Raw genomic sequence first — 18,225 nt, 5'->3', positions numbered from 1 at the left:
AAGGACTGACAAATAGACTAATGAAATAGTAGAGAGCCCATAAACAGACCCATAACTTTATCAACCCTTGATATACAGCAGAGGTGATATCCCAGATCAGTGGGGGAAAAGATAGACTCTTCAGTAAATAGTGCCAGGGTAATTGAGTATCCATAGGGGAGAAGATGGACTAGGGCCTTCTTTGCACACTAGACACAAAAATCAATTCAGGTGGATTAAAAACCATAGACGAAGGGTAAGTCTCTGAGGATTTAGAAGGTAATGTAGAAGAATATCTTCATGACCTTAGGGGTAGAGAAGGATTTCTTAAACCGGATACAAAAAACCATCTGTCAGAAATTTGAGATTTTTTAAGTTTGAGTATATTACAATTAAGACCATCCGTTCAACCAAAGACACATTAAGAGAGTAAAGAGACATACCACAGAGTGGGAAAAGTTCTCACAACTCATAAAACTGACAAAGGACCAGGATCCAGAATTTATAAAGAACTTCTGTGAATCAAAATGAAAATAAAGAACAACCCAGAAAACATGAACAGACCCTTTATAAGAACCCTATGAAAAGATGCTTAATCTCATCAACGAAATGCAAGTGAAGTCACAATGAGATACTACTACAGAGCCATCAGATTGGCAAAAATAACATCTGCCAGCACCAAGGATCTTGAGCACAGATATTCTCATGTATTTCTAGTGGGCAAATAAACCGGTGCACCATTCTGGAAAACAGGCTGGCACGAACTAGGAGACTTGAGTTGGGCATACCCCATCTCCAGCAATTGCACACCCAGGGTCATACCTAGAGCAAACCTGGCACAGGCACGTGACTGTTCTTAGCAGCATTGTTTGAAGTAGCCCCCAGCTAGAAACAACCTAAATGTCCAGCAACAGTAGAATAAATAAATCTGAGTATACAGCAATGCAACTGCACCAATTATAGCTATAGGTATCAACACGGATGGTTCTCCAAAGACGGAGAGGGAGAGAAACAAGAAGATACACATTTTTATTCCAATGATATAAAGCTCAAAACAGGCAAAAGTAAACAAGCTTATCTAGTGATGCATAAAGGAATGGCAGACTATAGAGAAAAACAATCATTACCTTAGACGTCAGGACGCTGGTTGGCTCTGGAGGGGAAGAAGGGGGTGCTACTAAGACCCTTCACTGTTCTATTTCTCAGCTTGGGGGGGGGCAGTTACCTGGTGTTCATTTTATATTAATCTTCAGACTATATGCAAATGTCTTATGAGCATTTCTATATATGATCAAGTTCATGATAAAAAAAAAAAACCAACAAAAAAACATCCTGCATGTCTAGATGCAGGACTGCTTTTGACATGCGCACAGATGTAGAGATGAAGAATCCTTGGTCATTTAGGTGGCCCCAGGTTTCCTCTCTGAGGCGTGCCCAGAGAAGCTCCCTTTACTCAATTTCACCCAATGGGGTTACAGCATTCAAGGGCACCGAAGGATAAATGACTGGTTCAACAAAAACGGGGCCAGAATGGTGAGGAACATAACAGAAACTACCACTCAAGTTTCCCTTGTCCAACACCGGAAAAAGTCTGTGCTTCAGACATCAAGGCCTACTTTAGATCAGAGGCCCGGGATGCTCCAGCAATGATTCAGACTCCCGTAGGCAGTGATCTCGCCTTTTACTCTCCCTGGCTTCTGCTTATCTCCAAGAGCGAGCCGCACCCCCAGGTACACCGCAGCAATTAGGAGCCTGCTTCTGCTGCCAGCGCGGGGCAGGGGTTTGCTCCTGCTGTAGAGACGGGCCTGCGCTGAGCCTCTTCCTCGGTCTCTGCTCAGCCCAGACCTGAGGCCAGGTGTGAGGCCTGAGCTTGGAATCCAAGGCAGAGCCAAATTGAGCAACTCCCAGAGTCAGAGGAACCAGCAATTTGGAGCCTTTCATGTGCTTGTAATTAATAATAAACAAAATTACAAGCAAAATGATAACTCATCAAATTTGATGCGGCCCCACAGGGTCTGCTTTAGGTTTTAATGAATACGGATGGTGAGTCCAGGGATGATTCATCTGAGCCTTAATTGCAGGGAGGCGGGGAGCCCTTTCCTTGAGTCTATCACCTCTCTGTTCCCCTCTCTTGTTACAATCATAGCTCCCTGTGGGCAAGAAAGGAGGCTGTCCCATCAGAACGCGAGGGGGTCCTGTGTGTGCGTTTCTTAGGGTTCTAACAGCGCATCCTCTCACGGAGCTTTGGGTTTTCAACCTAAAGCCACACAGCTACTGGTTCGGCCAAAAAGTTTAGTTCTCTACTTATCTATACCCACGATTTCCGGATTTCTTTTTTATGCTGATTTATTTTTCAGAGACAGAGTACAAGTGGGAGAGGGACAGAGAGAGGGGGAGACACAGAATCCGAAGCAGGCTTCAAGGCTCTGAGCTGTCAGCACAGAGAATGACGCAGGGCTTGAACCCACGAACAGCGAGATCATGAGCTGCCATCAGACGCTTGACTGAGCCACCCAGGTGCCCCGAGTCTCCAGATTTTAAACTGGCCACTGAATCCATTGCCTGGGTTGCAGGAAGCTTTGAGAAGGATGCCAGAGCAGGGAAGGAGAGGAAGGACACAGGATGCGAGCTCTTCTTGGAGGAGAAAAGAGAGAGCCGGGGTGGGGGTGGTTGAGGGAAGAGAAGGAGATTCCTGAGCCTCAGCTGGGCCCAGTTCCGTCATCCAGCAAAGAGGTGCCCAGCCCCAACTCACCCCCTTGGCATGGTTTGTGAACTGCAGCGAGATGGCATTTGGGGGCCTTTGGCAAAGCCGGGGACCAGCGGCTTGGCCGCATCAGGTGGCCGTCAGGAATGACCAAGTTCATGAGGCTGAAAATCGTGGCGGGGCTTCTACAACAGCCACCTGGCAAAAGCTGAGAACTGGGGTGGCTTCTGGGCCATACAGATGATTCTGCTTTGCTTCCCTGTGGTGTGATGTCCCTTTGTCATGCACTCACCATAGTTGCTACCATCTGATTTAGGTCTATCTTCTCCGTTTCCACTGATTTTTCCCCCCTTGTTTCCTGCTAATTACCATTCGCGGTATAATACATATATTTGAAACACCTGTCCTGCCAGGTTAATGTATGTCACTCTTTTCCTCTGTGTTTAATACGGATGTGAAAAAGCAGCTAGTCTTAGTTCTTGTGTAAAAAAGCTAGACTAAGACTTGATGTTGTAATTCTGCTGTTCTTGTACCTGTCTCCTGTTTTGTTTTTGAGAAACCACGAGGTCAGGCGATTAAAAGGGAATGCTTCGGAAACTGGAAAATTAGCAGTGATGGCTGACCATGGGGTTTTCAAAAAAAGTTGAGGATGAGATGTCACAGCCTCATGGGAATCCGACTCAGTAAAGGAAACCCAGTCTAGGAAGTAAAAGCTGTGACTGTCAGTCTTCGGTCTCTTGTTAGAAAGCTTTGGAAAAGAACGTGTGTAGGGGGAGGGGATCCCTCTGTTTGATCCTATCTTCTTGCTCCCCATGCATCTCCCACCCTCCCGAGGATTTTCTAAGAGGTTTAGTGCGTGTTCTTTTCGTTATGTGTATTTCCGTGAAATAGGTACTGTTGTTTTGTATGTATATATCTTCATTTACATCGTTTTCACTACGCCCTTAAGGCCCGTGCACGTGGCTATGTGGACATGTGGGCCATACCTTCTTGCCACTCCGTGACTTGAATCCCCCCATTTACGTATCTACTCCCCCAGGGATGGACACCCGGATTGCCTCTAACTCCCCCACACAACGTTTCTGTAGATGCCCAGGTCTCCTCTGTGCAGACCTGTGTGGGAATTTCCACAGGGTATATTCCCGGGAGTAGAAATGCTGAATCACAAGCCAATTAAATATTTAATTTTAGTGAGAACCACCAGGGTCCCCCCCCCCCCGACAAGCCTATACCAGTCTACATCCCCAGCAGCAGGACATGGGAGTTCCTGTAATCACCAACACACCCATACACACCTCTAACCCCTACCAAAATTCTTGGAATGATCTACCTTACCAGTTTTTGCAAATCCAATGAAAATACGTGAAGTTACACAATTTTTTTTAAGTAGGCTCCATGCCTAATGTGGGGCTTGAACGCACCACCCTGAGATCGAGTCACATGCTCTACCACTGAGCCAGGCAGGTGCCCTTATAATTTTTTAAATTTCACCTTTCTCTAACCAATTGGAGCTCATCTAAGTGTGCACATCAGTGAGGTAAGTTCATTGATGTAACAACCCACACATCTCAGTGGCTTCACAAAGTAAATGCTGATACATCTCTGTTCGCTTCACAGTCCGGTGTGGAGGGAGTCCGGGGAGGGATACAGCTCCAGGCGGTCAGACTTCTACAGTGCAGCTGTCTCATTTCCTAGGGGCCAGAGGTCTCCCCTGGATTCTCTGCATCCAGCCCTTGGAGTAGGCATGAGATGCGTTCACATTCCTAGGGCCAGAACCCAATGCCACAGCCTGAGGCAAAGGACCCAAGAAATGGAGTCTTGCCATGTGCCAGAGAAGAGAAGACAGAGAAATCAGTGAAGAGTTACACAATCTGCCACAAAATGTTTGCTAACTTTGGAGATTCCTCTTCTACAAATTTCCTAATCACACCCTTACTCCTTTTTTTCTTTGGACTTCCTCCTAGTCCAAATTTGTATATTTTGACTTGGCTGTTTTTTGTATATTCTAGAAGGTGTTGGTGTTATCCATTGCAAAGATTTCTTCCAGTCTGTCTGCCTGATCACTTTGGCTACGGGTCTATCATCAATCAGCAATCTAATTTTTACGTAACCTAGTTAAGCAGTACGTAGCCTTATGGTTTTTGTTTTTGAAACTGCGTTTGTTATTTGCTTACAGGCTTAACCTCTGAATTCCTCTTAAATGCACCTCGTCACTTGTTAAGGCAACATGTAGTAGAAAGTCCCAAAGGAAAAAGCCCACCCCAAAACTAATTGCCCTGCTATCAAGTCTTTCCCCCAGCATACAGTTTCTCACAATCCTATAGGTCCTAGCCTGGAAAAACTCAATTCTCTGAAGCTTCTGTCTGAATGTACAAAACTGTTCAGAAAGCCCTTTCTACTGGCTGGAGAGTTGGGTGACAGCCAGACCACAGAGCGTGTGCCATTAAAATGGTTGCAACCTTAAAGGGTGTTGCGTTGGAAAATTTTCAGACACACTGGAATGTCTTTTAATCTCCCTCCCGTGTTGTTTCTTGACTTTGATCTCTTGCTCATGTTTTCCCCTTGCCTAAAAAAGCCCTTTGCTTGGCTAAACCCTCCTATCCTTAAGACGCAACCTGGGCATTGCTTCCAGGAAGCCTTCTGTGACCTCCCTCGCCCCACCCCACATCTAGGTTAACGCACCTCCTCTGTGTTCCCCGGTACCTGTCCTACTCTTGTGCGGAACAAACCACTCCGCGTGGCAGTGGCCACTTGCCCACCTAACTGTGAACTTTTTGGAAGAGCTGAAGCCAATTCTCCTTTGTTTCCTTAGCACCAGCATGAGACCTGACACATGCATTGGCATTAATAGCTGCCGAGTGGATCTGATGGACTTGCTGGGCCCTATCCACTGCACTTGACCCTCCTGCCCCTGCCTCATGAAATTTGGGGAGATTTTCACTACACTAGAGAGGGCCCAGAAGAATTCCACTCCAGCAGCCAGCTAGGGCGCCTCTCCCTTGCTCTTTGTCCAAGCTACTAATGGGCTGATCCTTCAGCACAAGGACCTGGGCTTTAGTTTCTGTTGTGGAAGGGGAGGGGGGCATTCATCCTATATATGGTTGAGTGAAGGTCAGTGAAAATCAGGGTCCTCTGGCCAAGCCGTGGCTCTCCTCTTCCTGATTCCCACATTCACAGGTCAGGTTGAACAGGAGAACAGGCCTCAGGCAAACAAGGTTGAGGGAAGACTGTCCCCTGCCCCATGGACCTTGCAGTCCGCCAAGCTCAAGGCTCCACTGCCCTCTTGTGTCCGGAGAGTGAAGGACAAGGGAAATAATCCAAAATAAGTTTAGGACTGGTCCCCAGGGAGCCATCTTGCTGTCCTGTCTCCTTCCCCTGAAGGACACACTCACATACAGAGACACATGGTCAGGTGGACGGCCTGCCTCGTCTTCCAGGGGTGTGCCAGCCATCCCCCTCACTGTCTGCTCTTTCCCCTGGAGGTCTGAGTGCCTGGGATCCTCCTCTGGAAGGCAAAGTAAGGGTGGGGGGGCTTGAACATTGTAAAGGGGGTTTCTCCAGGGGAGGCTTGCAGACAGGATGGGAACAGGTAGGAGGGCAGCTCCCTTCTGCCTGTAGATTCTGCGTCCAGAGGCGTCCTCCCCTGCAGCTTTGGGGAGCTCTGTTGTAGAGAGAGGGACACTGCTGGGTTTGGCACCTCCCCTAGGTGCCCCGCCCTCATAGCCCTGTCCAGCTGTGCCAGACCTCAGTCTAGGTCTGTCCATCCCAGCAACTGTCTGAGACTTTCTCCCACCCCCTCTGCCCCGGTTACTCTCCACAGTACCTCCCTGCTGATTTCCTTCTTAGGGCTCACTTTTTTTTTTTTTTTTTTTTTTGTCTATTCCTTTATTGTCTGCCTTCCCTTCTCCAAAGTCGAATGAGGGCAGGGCCTTGCTGGACTCATTCACCATATCCTCAGAAGACAAAACAGGGACAGGAATATAATGGTCACTTATTCTGTGTTTCCTGACTGAGGTTCCCCAAACATGACTGATGTCCCCACCCCCCAAGGCTCCCACCTTGGCCAGGCTGCTTCTTCCATCAGAAATGCTTTCAACACCCCAGCCTGCCTCCACCCCACCTTCTGTTTGCCTGGCGATCGGGTACTCACTGTGAGTTCAAGACTCACTTTAAACATTACCTCTTGGTTACTGGAGGGGGTGTGGGAGGGAGGATGGGCTAAATGAGTGAGAGGCACTAAGGAATCTACTCCTGAAATCATTGTTGCACTAGATGCTAATTTGGATGTAAATTGAAAAAAATAAAATTAAAAACTAAATAAATAAAAATAAACATTACCTCTTTGTGGTGTGCCTGGGTGGCTCAGCCGGTTGAGCATCCGACTCCTGATTTCGGCTGACGTCATGACCTCACGATTTGTGGGACTGAGCCCCACATCGGGCTCTGCACTCACAGCGTGGAGCCTGCTTGGGATTCTCTCTCCCTCTCTCTCTGCCCCTCTCCCACTTGTACTCTCACTCAAAATAAATAAATAAAACTTTAAGAAGAAATATTGCCTCTTTGTGATGCCTCCCTTATCTCCCCCCGATTAAGAATGACCTTCTGTGTGCCCTCCCCTCTTAACACTGCTGTCATACCATCTGTGAATGAGCCCAACAAGGGCAAGAATTGTGTCATATTTGTTTTCACATATAAAACATATTTGTTTTCTTAGGGCCTGACAAATGGCAGGTTCTAAATGAGTATTTATTGATGAACTCTGATTACCCCCTGGAGAGTCCAATGCCCTGAGCTACCTTCCTATCCTTCCTTGTCCCCCAGCGTTCTCTCATAGGGATCCCGCCCTCCAGGCAAAGAAAACATCACATCATTTACCTGGTATCTTCCCAAGGCCATGTTTTTTAGCAGTAGCATTTCTTCCAGTGGGAGCACTTTTCCAACCAGCACCCTCTCTTAAAACTCATCTTGGCTACCACTTACTCCGTGACACCTTCTTCAGCCCCTGAGCAAGAATGAATCCTGTCCAGTGGCATGGTTCCCATCACCATCCCTCTCCCAAACAAAGCCTGCCTTGCAGTAGAGTCCCAGGCCTACTCAGTGTCAACTTAACAAAAGCGTGTCTCTTGTTACTCCAGTGAATCGTAAACCCTTTCCATACTTTCCAGGCCACGAGCCACGTCTTGCACATATTGGTATCTCTCTACCTCCCAGGAAGCCAAACACAATTCTCACTCACAGCCCACAAAGTTTAAGGGGTAACTTGAATATCACGTAAGGGAGTCAATAGCTCCCTGAGGTGACTGCCCGTGTAACTGACACCAGGACCCCAGGACCCCAGGGGAACACACCCCGGGATGCGTGCCCACACTTGATGCAGTGAGGTAGAGCATTGGGCAAGTCGGTCCCACTGAGACCACCTGTGCCTGGACACCCTCCCCATATGCCCACCCACCTTGCTCTTTGCTTTATGTTTTCCAGCCCAGCCCAGCTTTCTGGCTGCACACTCCAGTGTGCCCTTGGAGCTCTCCTTGGAGGAGGTGCAAACACTCAGCCTCTGGGTGCATCTACTGCCAGCTTTTAGTAGCTAACTCCTGATCTGACCCTAGCCTCATGTGGTGACACCATGGAATGGATCTGACCCACCCGCTACGACCATCATCAGCACACACACACACACACACACACACACGTACCTACATATACACACAAGAATATACACAGATACACAGACATGGGGTAGAATGTGATCAAGGGCTTAGACATGGCAAAACTGTGTTTACTGCGAGGACCAGTCCTGGGCAAAGTTTCTGACACACCTAGCACGGTGCCCGGTGTTTCATAGGCACTCAACAAATATTTGTTGGATGAACAATTCACTTGCTTACCCATCTCCCAACCCCCGCCAACCGTCACTGCTTTGGCAAATTCTCTGCCCACTTGAAACACTGGTCTGCTCTACCATGCCAGTGCCCAAGGTGTTTTATCAGAGATCTCCAGGGGCAGGGCCCCAAATTTTATACCCAGGTGTCAGTTTTTCCTGCTGAAGTTCAGCAAACACAGCATGTTCTTTTCCCTCTGGGTCTTGGCACATGCTACTGCTACTGACAATTCCTGCTCTCCACAGACTATTCCCGCCCCGTTCTTTCTCCTGGCTTCTTCCCACTCACCCCTCCCATCTCCCGGATCTGCTGCTACTTCTTTCAAGAGTCTTCCCCAAGGGCCCCGTGTCTGTCCGCAACTGGCTTAGGTGGGTCGCACCGGACAAAAGAGAACGCCTCCAGCTCCCTTTAGAACTGCTTATTACCGGGGCGCCTGGGTGGCTCGGTCGGTTAAGCGTCCGACTTCGGCTCAGGTCATGATCTCGCGGTCCGTGAGTTCGAGCCCCGCGTCGGGCTCTGTGCTGATAGCTCAGAGCCTGGAGCCTGTTTCAGATTCTGTGTCTCCCTCTCTCTGACCCTCCCCTGTTCATGCTCTGTCTCTCTCTGTCTCAAAAATAAATAAACGTTAAAAAAAAAAAGAACTGCTTATTACCTGCACATGCAAGGTCAGTGAAAACACATACGCCATCGCACACGTAGCTGTTCAGCAGGTGTGTTCATGTTATATATTTGGGGTGTCACAGGAAGCCTGGGGAGGGGTCTTATTATTTGCATTTCAGAGATGGGGAAACTGAGGCTGTGAGATACGAATGACCTACCTATCATCACAAGAGCCAAGTACCAAAACCCACGTCTTCTTGTGCCAAAGCCCGCATTCCTTTCATTTTGTGGGACGGGGCGGCGGTGTCATCAGCAGGGGTGAAGATGCAAATGATGAATGAGCTCAGAAGGCGAGCCGTCCCCAGATGCCTCAAGGAGGAGGGCACGGGGGACTCTACCCTCTTTGCTCCCATGCAACCCCAAGGTGCCCTCAAAACTAGGGGAGGCCAAGCTTTATTTTCTGGCCCAATTCTTCCCCAACCCCGGGACGTTAGTGGAGTATACTATGAACCTCTCTGAGAGGAACATCCCTAATGATCTGGCAATCACGTATAATAAGACTCTAAAAGCATTTGCTGGCAAGGAAGAGTTCTAAATAAAGCCAACTGAGCGCAGAGGGAAGGAAATGGGGTGGCCGAATGACCCCTGCATGCTCACCCCCCTTCCAAGTCCAATACGTCAGTCGTTTCTCTGGGCCACGACGACGAACATCGCGGTGTAGTCTGACTGCTCATCCGACATGGTCTCAGCTGCCCGCGGAGCCGTCTCCAGCTTCTCAATGGTGAAGCCGGACTTCTGCAGAGCCTCACACACGAATTTCTCCTTCAGGGGAAGGCAGGGGAACTTCTTCGCCCCCACCATGTAGAAGGTGGTGTCAAAGCCCCCGCCCAGCACCAGATGGCCCCTGGGCCGGAGCAGGGTCCTGATGTGGCGCAGGGCAGCCCGGAAGGCCTCCTGGGTGAGGCAGGCAGCCTCAAGGCACAGGGAGGAAAGGACGCAGTCCGCCAGGGGCAGGACTGCAGGCTCCAGGGGCTGTTCTTTATTCACGTCACACTTGAGCACCTGGGTCACGGTTCTCCTTAGCCGCTCCTCCTTGTCAGCCCACTTGTCTCTGAGCGGAGGGAAGAGGAAGAGCGGCCAGCTGGGTCAGGCTCATGGTGTGAGAGGCGTACGTCACTCCCGCCATTCTCTGCCTTCCACACAGACTCCCGGAATATCAAGTCACCAGTCTTACAGACCAAGAAACTGAGTCCCCGAGAGGGGCACGGTTGTGAAGCCAGCTGTGCATAAAGTCAAAGCCGAGGACCTGCAAACCCTGACCCCGAGGTCGCTGCTCTTTCCACCCGTGGGCCCTCGCTGAGCAACGTATGCCTGGTGCTTGGCCTATTCTGTCTCCACTCGGTCCGTGTTTAACACGACCCGGGTAAGTACAACCAGAAATGGAAAGCCAGCCTGAAATCAGCTGAGCAAAGCTACAATGCGAGCTTGGCCGACTTTGCTGGGTCCCCCAGGGTCTCCCGGTGTCTCTTGACCACCCCACTCGACCTCCTCATCGCCTCATACGTTCTCTTCTTACCTACACCTGTTCTCAGCACACGGGGCTCATTCATACTGAGGTATGCACGGGGACAAGCACTTAAAGGTTTACCCTTTCCAGTTCTGTATTCTTAAAAAGTCACAGCCTTAAGCAAAAGGAATAAGAATCCAATGTACATCTGCAACCGTCCTACCTAACTGGGGAGAGTGGTATTTGGGGAGTGGAGGTGCCATGGTGGACCTTCCTGGTGCCCTGAAATGATCCAAGGTAAGTAGATTCTGTTCACTTGTGCAAGATGGGTCTTAATTCTAGGCCCGGCCCCTGCGATCTACAGAAAGATTCCCCAAGTCTGGAGCCACCTGGAGGTTGTAATTGGAACAGCAGGGCCACCTGCCAATCAGAACGGCTGTCTGCCCTCAAACACCAGCTGGCTGCCACCCTGCCCCATCCACATCGGCCTGGGGTCATGCCTTGGCATTCTGGGTAGGCGCTCGTGACAATTCCCTTTTGGCTCTGGGTCTGTCTATAGCCATCTGTTTCTGTTCCCTCTTTTTGGTCTTTATTGGATTCATGTCACACTCTTCCTCCTTTCTTCTTCTTGGAACCCCACTAACTTCCTTCCTTCTTAGTCTCCACCTGCCTCGCCATTTCCACACGAGGCCCATGATAAATTCTTGATTCGGAGAGCTAAGTGCAGCTCGCATCGTGGCAACCCAAAGCAAACAACAAACCCCTTACCTGTCCCCCTCAAGCTCACACACATATTTCACCACTGGGGACCAGTCGAACGCCCCTGGAATCTTCTTCAGCCACTTTTCCAGCTCCAGGCGGTTCTTGTCCGTGTAGTCAGTGGCGATTATCTCCTCAAAAGACTCGCAGGCGGAGAGGAGCTGGTAAATGCTGGGCCCGGAGCCAATGTCAATCAGGAGCTTTCCTTTCAGCCCACCTGTTTTAGAACAGACGCATTCTAAGCCGTCAGCACCAAACCACAGCTCTGAGGGCCTTCCCGAAGGCTCCGCTCTCTTTCCCACTTGGAGAGGCTGCGGGGAGTCGACCATCGGGGACTGTAAACTCCAGCGTTAGGGATTTTGCCTGCCCGGACAGCCTTAGGCGCTACGTCACACAGTGCCAGCACTGAGCATGGGGAGCGTGGTAGGAGGGGAGAGTGAGCAGCAGGAGAGCCTGTTTGGGGTGTGTAGGGGGGACAATTACTAGAGAAGCAGCTTTGTCATTTCCACGGCCGATTTAGCACTGTAAATAAGTGTTCAGAGAAGAAATCTGGTCACATTTCCGAGGACACTGGCTTCCACATTCCAAGCACTCTTCGCTGAAGGGTCCTATGACCCAGAGACCATCTACAACATTCCAAAGATCAATCAGCAAACATTCATTGAGCACCGCCTGCATTCCCAGACACTCGCTTAGCAGTGTGAGGACTAAATGGGGAATACAGACCTGACGGCAGAGTCCTCGGCCTCCCCTTCTCTCCAGCCAGGGAGAGACTGGGTTAACACAAAATGGCAGCAGCATGTGGAATATGGCAAGGGGCTTCCGAGATAAACAACAAGGCAGCAAGGACAGAAACCCAGCTGGACTGACGGATCCTGACCTGCCACTGAACTGAGCCTGCCCCTTTGCTCCTGGATTCTGCTGCTACATTGTGTTTGTTTCCCCTTCATTTGTGTTACCTGGAGGCTATAGTGGCAGGTAAACTGAGCAAGCATCAAAGGTTTCAGAAAATGTGAGAGCAGGAGATTGTTAATTGGGGAAATTCTATCTATTGGGTTATGTTTCCTTCTCATGTGAATCATGAAAAGATGCCCAGTATTTGATTTTAATAGTTCGGGCTGCCGAGCACCTTTCTTCCCCTAGGGGCAAATCTGAGAGCCACCCACCCACCCACGATGTTTTCACGAGCCACAGTGGTAATCACACAAAAGAGCGAACGCTTCCTACACTGACCTTGGAAAGAGGCTTCCTACACTTTCTGATGCCCCGTGCAGCTTCTTTTGCCAGGGACTCCTTTTGCTAGAAGATAGGACCACGCGGGACCATGAAAGATCGCAGCTCCTCAACTTCATGGGAGGAGAAAATCTTGTCCCAGAGACCTCAGAAAGGTTTAGGGCATCCCACCATGTACCATACATCAAGTACATCTAACCTGGTCCCCTAGAGCAGTTCTACAAACTCTCCATCCAGGTCGAAAGTTCCAGTCAATTGTCTGGCCACCCTTCCCCCCCTCCCACCTCTACCCCCATCCTGAAACTTGCCCTAGGGTTGAAGAAGATGAGCATCTGATTTAAAATTTGCATCACCACCCTTCCCCCCACAAACCTCCTCCAGGGTTCAAGGAAACTAGCACCTGATTTAAAAATGGTGTTGTAGTGTTTTAGCAGGAAGTAGAGGCAATCATCACCCACAGGGCTCTGGCCCATCTTGAAGTAGTCCAGGTAGACCATGGGTTCAAAATACGTCTGGTAGAAATCCAGCGCTGTGGATTCCTGAAGAGCCATGGAGAATCCTGAGTTTTGTCCAGGAAGGAGCAGGCAGCCTGATGCTCTGGGGCCTTCTTAATGGAGTTCAGACAGTCACTCCGCCAGTCCTCAAATACTCGGGGAAAGACCAGAACAGCCAATGAAAAGCGCTCCCCGAGCCCTCCTCCCTTCAGCCATTTGCCTTTGCCACACTTGGCAACTCCCCTCCTGTTCTCCAGCTCCCTCTGCAAGTAGCGGACCTGCCCTTTCCCCCACCCCAGTCCCCAGGCTTTTCAGTGGATTTGGCTGGTGGAGCAGGATTTCTAGGCTCTCCTGCTCCACTGTATCGGATCCTCTTCTACAACGGCTTTGCAAACTATTTTAAAAGCATGTCCAGTTTTTAAACTACTCCCCTGTGAACCGCCAGTATCTCTGGCTGTTAACAGGATGGATACATCTTAGTTGGTTTTTGATCTTCAGCGTTTTCTTTTTTTTTTTTTTTAATGTTTTAAAATATTTATTTTTGAGAGAGTGAGTGAGAGATAGAGCATGAGGAGGGGAGGGGCAGAGAGAGAGGGAGACACAGAATCCGAAGCAGGCTCCAGGCGCTGAGCTGTCAGCACAGAGCCCGACGTGGGGCTCGAACTCATGGACCTGGAGATCATGACCTGATGCTTAACCAACTGAGCCACCCAGGTGCCCCAATCTTTAGCGTTTTCTGAATTACACCCACTCCCACAACACCCGGTTTCTGCCCCAGACAACTTGTTGGATGCGGACAATATTTAGAAAGTAGAGAAGACAAGAAGAGCAGGTTTTAGTTGAGGGGTGAAGAGGACAAGATGATGAACAGAAATGGGTTTAGTTTCGGCTTGAGGCTGAAAACCCTAAGCTGACCCAGCTCTAAGTCTGGACTGCACAGAGAGATCTGAGCTGGAGCTGCCGATGTGGAATGAATGTGCAAAAATTACTTATTCTATAGCTGAACTGAATTTCTTCTTTGAGTCCCATTCAGATCGTGGCAGACGTTACATCTCGATCACTCAGAGTCTTCCTTCACCAGGCCAGGAAGCGGGGAATTTATGTGGCGCCAGGCAGGGGAAGCTGGCATTTGTCCACACTGCTGGCATCTACTAAGATTCCATTGCATAACCCCGTCTTAGATTACTGATTAACAAGGGTTGCAACATCCCCTTTCGGTAACCTCCAGGCCTCTGTCTCTCCCCATGCCCTATTTCCATTTCCCACTCGGAAACAAGGGAAATCACTCTCCCACTCCCGCAGGATGCTCTGGGCTGTGAAGCAACCACAGTAACATTTCTTCTGCTCTGGTACCATATTGAGAGTCTGGGGTTTTGACCCTTCCTAGCCCATACTCAGGGAAAGGGCCACAGGCTTCGTATGTTCACATTTTCTTCAACAAAGAAGGATAGAGGAGATATTAAAATGGAATTAATAACACAAATTTGGTTGATTTATATGTTAAGCTCTATAGTCTGAAAACAGAAAGTAAATACCTTTTGTTAAAGCTGTCCATGGAATATTCAGGAATTTACTGTATATAAAACAACAGAGTAATTAGAAAACTTCCCCAAAGTAGAAATAATATACAATAAAATACTCTGATCAAAATGCAACAAAACAGATACTCATTACAAAACCAGAAGAAGAAGAAAAAAAGATACTCTACCACACAAAAAAATAATTTATTTATTATTTACAACATTTTTTTTAGTTTATTTATTTTGAGAGAGAGAGCATGAGCATGGGAGGGGCAGAGAGAGAGAGAATTCCATGCAGGCTCCACACTGTCAGGGAAGAGCCTCATGTGGGGCTCAAACTCATGAACTGCAAAACCATGACCTGAGCTTAAACCAAGAGTTGGCCACTCATTCAACTGAGCCACCAAGGAACACCTATTTTTTATTTTGTTTTTAAGTTCATTTATTTATTTTGAGAGAGACAGAGAGAGAGGGAGACAGAGAATCCCAAGCAGGGTCCACACGGTCAGGGCAGAGCCTGATGTGAGACACAAACCCATGAAACCGTTAAGATCATGACCTGAGCCGAAACCAAGAGTTGGACGCTCAACCAACTGAGCCACCTAGACAACCCCAGATATTTTTTTAGGTTTGTTTGTTTGTTTGTTTGTCTGTTTGTTTAGAGAGACAGTGTGAGTGGAGGAGGGGAGGGAGGGAGACAGAATCCCAAGCAGACCCTTCACTGCCAGCGTGGAGCTCGATACAGGGCTCAAACCCACGAACTGTGAGATCATGACCTGAACTGAAATCAAGAGTCGAACACTTAATTGATTGAGCCCCTCAGGCACCCCTCTATCACACAGAAATTTTTTAATTTTCTCTTAAACACCCTTGGATCAATGAGAAAAGGAAAACAAGAATTTTTAAATATATATAGAAAACAGTCCCACAAATGAAAAGCTGTAAGACACACAGCAGGGGGAAATTCATGATCTTAAGTAGTTAGATTAATGAATGGAAAAAAAATTAATAAATTAGGGATCCACATCCAGGAGTTAAAAGGATAACAAATACATTTAAAGAAAGCATAAGGATAAAATGAATAAAAAGAAAAGCCAACATGAATAAATGGACTGGTAAGGAGTACAGAAGCCAGACTGGAGGGAGGGAGGGAGTTGGAGGTGAGAGGGCAGGTAGGAACACAGGGTAGTAAGCGACACTTCCAAATGCTTGACTGGGGAAGGGAGGACACCAGGCAGCAGCCACACGTGGATATGCCTCAGCCAGAGAGAGAGAGAGAGAGAGCAACACTAAATATTTTGACAGCCGAGCAAAAGGCAAGGATAGGTGCCAATGCAAGTCGAATTTGGAAAAATGAGTGGGAATCTGAGAGTTCACAGCTGGAAATTGTGTTTTTCCTGAAAATGAGAAGGGAAGTACACACGTGTGAGATTCGAGGCAGAACCCACAGTCCACGGAAGGCAAAGATGATGGCAAGACAGAAGTATTAGGTATTTTCAAAGGCCCAGAGAACTTGGTAGGAGTTTGGTCTTGGTAGGAGTTCAGTGTGATTTTTCTCCAGAAAATCTCAAAAGTCTGGGTAGGGGAGAAATGAAGACACAAGGCTGATGTAATGTTGGGAGGGCACCTCCAGGGCAGGTGAAATATGTAAGGTGAATGGGCAACAAAGTAGAAGAGACAGCCATCTCTCTATTCATTCATTCAAAACACATTCATTGTGCACCTGTTACGTAAGATAACAGGTTAATATTGAAGAGCACGGACTCTGCAGCTAAACTGCCTAGTTTCAAAATCTAACTCCACCATTTATAGGATATATCCTTGGACGAGTGATTTAACCTTTTTTTGCCCCCCCCCCCTTTTAAATCTGGAATTCATGACATTAATGACCTAGCTCGCAGCGGTGTTGAGAGGAGTAAATGAGTTCAAATACATAACGTACTCAAAGTAAATAATTCCAAGAATTTAGAACAGCAATTTCACTTCTGGCCATGCCAGAGTAACAAATACTGGAATTGCCTTTCACCATAAAAACTACCAAACTGGACCAAATGTGTGACCCTGCTGTTTTCAGGGATGGGACAACAGGCAGCACAGAACTGCTATCACAGGAAGTGAGCCAGAGCTTTACCAGCTCTCTGCCTGGGGACACTCTCCTGAGACAGTAGAATCCAAAAAGAGTCCAGCAGTCCTGCTGAGCTGAGAAGGCCAAGATCTGGAGCTTCTAGAGCCTGTGGAATGTGTGGGGCTGGCGCCAGTGAGGAGGGCTGGAGCCAGGGAGGAGGGAGTCACGTGCGTGGGGGGCCCAAAGTCCATGTGCATTCTTTTGCTAGGGTTGCTATAACAAAATACCACAAACTGGGCGGCTTAAACAACAGAAACTTACTCTCTCATAGTTCTGGAGGCTGGAAGTCTGAGATCAAGGCGTCCAGCAGCGTTAGTCTGTTTTGAGGGCTGTGAATGAGAATCTGTTCCATGCCTCTCCCCTGGGGGCTGGTGGTCACCGTCAATCTTTGACATCCCTTGGCTTGTAGGTATATCACCTTGATCTCTCCCTTCACCTTCATGTGGCTTTCTCTCTGGGTCCAATTTCCCCTTTTTAGAAGGACACTGGTTATACTGGATTAAGACCCACCCTAATGACTTCATTTTCATTTAACTACTTCTGTGAAAACCCCATTTCCAAATAAAGTCACATCCTAGAGTATTGGGGGATTGAACTTCAATGTATCTTTCGTGGGGGGGGGGGGCACAATTTAACCCATACCAGAGGCTCCCTGTCAGTTTATGTCAAGAACTGGGCTGCACAGGCACAGATGGAGACTTCGCAAGAGACTGGCTGCCGAGAACTTGAGTACAGAATGGAAACACTATCGGTCACAGAGTGCTGGGAGCCATTGTTTCAGCAGAGTAGAGAGATTCTCTTGTTGCCCCATTCAGCTGCCATACCAGAAATGTTTTGCTTCGGGAAGAAAGATAGTGCCCTAGAATAAAGGCTACTTTTGATTTACCCTAACAAACCCCTTGACTGGAGCAAGGAATACCTCCAATAGATTAATTGCCTGCCAAAACCACACACAACACTCTTTAAAGGAAAACAACATAACCCAGACTCTTTCCAATAGATCATCCACAATATTTAGCCTACAATAAAAACTTCCCAGATGTTCCGAGAACCAGGAAAATGTTACCCATAAAAATAAAAGGTACCCATGGAAACAGACTCTGAGATCATCTGCATGATGAAATTAGCAGACCAGGACTTTAAGGCGGTTATAAAGAATGTGCTCAAGGAGTTAAAAAAAAAAAATACAGTCTTAATGAACAGCAAACAGGGAATCTCAACAGAGAAGTGAAACTTCTGTTTTGTAAAGAAATTCTAGACTGAAAATACCATTTCTGAAGTGAGGAAATCACTGGTGGCTTTAACAGCAAATTGGAGACTGGCAGAAGTCAGAGCCCGTAAACGAAGATAGAGCCATAAAATCCGTGTATAACCTTTGACTCCCCCCAAAACTTACCTACTGATACAGCCTACTGTTGACCAGAA

General features: G+C 48.1%; 1 protein-coding gene across 1 annotated transcript; it reads right to left on the bottom strand.

Moving 5' to 3' along the window:
- Positions 1-9,262: 9,262 nt before the first annotated feature.
- LOC125147030 (nicotinamide N-methyltransferase-like) lies at positions 9,263-13,358 on the bottom strand. Its single transcript, XM_047823991.1, has 3 exons — positions 13,062-13,358; positions 11,438-11,645; positions 9,263-10,273 (listed from the first exon to the last, which is right to left on the bottom strand). Exons 1-3 carry the CDS (start codon positions 13,210-13,212, stop codon positions 9,841-9,843), a joined length of 792 nt encoding a protein of 263 aa, XP_047679947.1. The 5' UTR covers positions 13,213-13,358; the 3' UTR covers positions 9,263-9,840.
- Positions 13,359-18,225: the final 4,867 nt, after the last annotated feature.

The sequence above is a fragment of the Prionailurus viverrinus genome, chromosome D1, assembly GCF_022837055.1.
Source record: "Prionailurus viverrinus isolate Anna chromosome D1, UM_Priviv_1.0, whole genome shotgun sequence".
NCBI lineage: Eukaryota > Metazoa > Chordata > Mammalia > Carnivora > Felidae > Prionailurus > Prionailurus viverrinus.
This window is presented reverse-complemented; position numbering and strand designations above follow the sequence as displayed.